The sequence below is a fragment of the Hyposmocoma kahamanoa genome, unplaced genomic scaffold, assembly GCF_003589595.1.
Source record: "Hyposmocoma kahamanoa isolate Upper Pololo Valley unplaced genomic scaffold, ASM358959v1 237, whole genome shotgun sequence".
Taxonomy (NCBI): domain Eukaryota; kingdom Metazoa; phylum Arthropoda; class Insecta; order Lepidoptera; family Cosmopterigidae; genus Hyposmocoma; species Hyposmocoma kahamanoa.
The window spans coordinates 664,771-666,825 of NW_020653754.1; the positions used below are offsets into that span (position 1 = coordinate 664,771).

Here is a 2,055-nt window from a genome sequence, read left to right on the forward strand (position 1 = left end):
CAACCTTCAAAGAAATGAAGTGCGCACTCATAACGTGAAACTTACCTTTAATTAGGCCGAATCTGCAAAGGTAAGGTCAGGAAAACGGAAAGTCTTAACCAGGGTTCGATATTATCAAGATATTTATTTTGTTGATAATTATCCGTTATAGGTGTATATCCGATAATTATCCATGCTGTTTTGTCTCTAATTAAAAATACAAACTGTGGGAAAAGTAAATAAACACGAAGACAAACCACAGGGAAAACGATTTGGTTTGGGAGTTTATTTTAAACTGACATTTGACACATTTGTATACTTCTCAGGGGTCTCTACTCAACCAAATTACAAAAACCATGATGCGAATGACACTTCATACTTGACATTGTCATTTAGATCGAGTATTAGTTATTTAATAATAATTGCTTCGGGCGGATTTTTTTCCATCCTCTAAGGGGCGGAGTCGGACGGAGGACGAGAGTACAGGACCTGATACAAACACATGCCATGACATTCCTAGCGGTAACATTTTGTTGTTCCAATTAGTTTTATAAATGTCAAGCTGTGTTCATCATGACAATTATCAATATCGATATCATTTCGAATCGTGCTTAAAACTTATAACGTCATATCTGTTTTCTTATTCTTTGAAACGCAACCATTTGCCCAGCCAGAGAAAATTGTATGAGTGTAAATGTTGAGTTCCTTGATAATACACATCAGTAACCATGGAGAAGGTAGACAGTGAACCCGTCCCTTTTCGTCACACGCTAGTGAAACATAATGTGATCAAATTCGCATACATGCATATCGCGGCTTTGTATGGAGTTTATCTGTGCTTCACCTCTGCAAAATGGCAAACGTTGTTGTGGGCGTTTTTACTGCTGGAATTTGCAAAAATTGGGATCACTGCTGGAGCTCATCGGCTGTGGTGTCATCGGTCCTACAAAGCCAAGTTGCCATTGGAGATAATCCTCTTGATTTTTAACAGTATCGCTTACATGAACACGGCAACATACTGGGTAAGGGATCATCGCGTACACCACAAATTTGCTGACACAGATGCTGACCCGCATAATGTGAATCGAGGATTTTGGTTTTCGCAAATCGGTTGGCTGTTCGTCCGTAAACATCCCGACGTTTTGGAAAAAGGGAAGACCGTTTATATGGAAGATATTCACAAGAATCCGTTATTAAGGTTTCAAAAAAAGTATGCCTTCTTCGTTATTGGTTTATGGGCATACGTTATACCCACTGTCGTGCCAATGTATTTTTGGAACGAGTCATTCAACAATTCTTGGCATATTTGTACTATGCTTCGTCATGTTCTAACCATCAACCAAATTTTCCTAGTGAACAGCATCGGACATAGCTGGGGTAATAGACCTTACGACAAGAACATCAAGGCTGTCGAAAATATAGCGGTGTCACTGATGTCAACTGGTGAATGTTTCCATAATTATCATCACGTCTTTCCATTTGACTACAAAGCTTCTGAACTTGGAATGACAAAATTCAATGCCGCCACCATGTTCATTAATTTCTTTGCGTGGATTGGCTGGGCATACGATTTGAAAACTATACCTGATGAATTAATCATTGCACGATCAAAAAGAACTGGCGATGGTAGAAATCTTTGGGGCTGGGGTGATGTGGATCAAACCGAGGAAGAAACTAAAGGCGTTAAATACTTGTATACGAAAAAGTGATTGTATTTTTTCATCACATAAGTATTTTTAAGAATAGTTTTGTATTTTGTTGTAGCAAAACCATTTACGCCATAAAGTAATAGGTAGTCGGCGTGTGTGATTATTGTTGTGGATCAAACAGATGAAAAACCAAAGCCGTTAAATACATATTTGTGTACGAAAAAATTATTGTATTTTTTCAACAAATAAATATGTTTCAAAATAATTTTGTATTTCGTCTAGAAGTGGGCCAAATATTCGTTTTAGTTCGGTATTCGGCATGTTCGGCACAATAATCGAACATTCGTATACGGCCGATTATTCGGTAAAAATGCCGAACTTTCTGCCGAACATACTTTTTGCGGAAAATTAAATCGTTTAGGTATAT

At 37.8% G+C, this 2,055-nt stretch overlaps 1 protein-coding gene across 1 annotated transcript; it reads left to right on the plus strand.

Moving 5' to 3' along the window:
* The first annotated feature begins 692 nt into the window (after positions 1-692).
* Positions 693-1,849, plus strand: LOC113228691 (acyl-CoA Delta(11) desaturase-like). Its single transcript, XM_026462043.1, has one exon. The coding sequence runs from the start codon at positions 708-710 to the stop codon at positions 1,686-1,688; it is 981 nt and encodes a 326-aa protein (XP_026317828.1). The 5' UTR covers positions 693-707; the 3' UTR covers positions 1,689-1,849.
* Positions 1,850-2,055: the final 206 nt, after the last annotated feature.

What these genes read in the sequence shown, in the direction of transcription:
- LOC113228691 (XM_026462043.1), top strand. Translation starts at nt 708, where the DNA reads ATGGAGAAGGTAGACAGTGAACCCGTCCCTTTTCGTCACACGCTAGTG.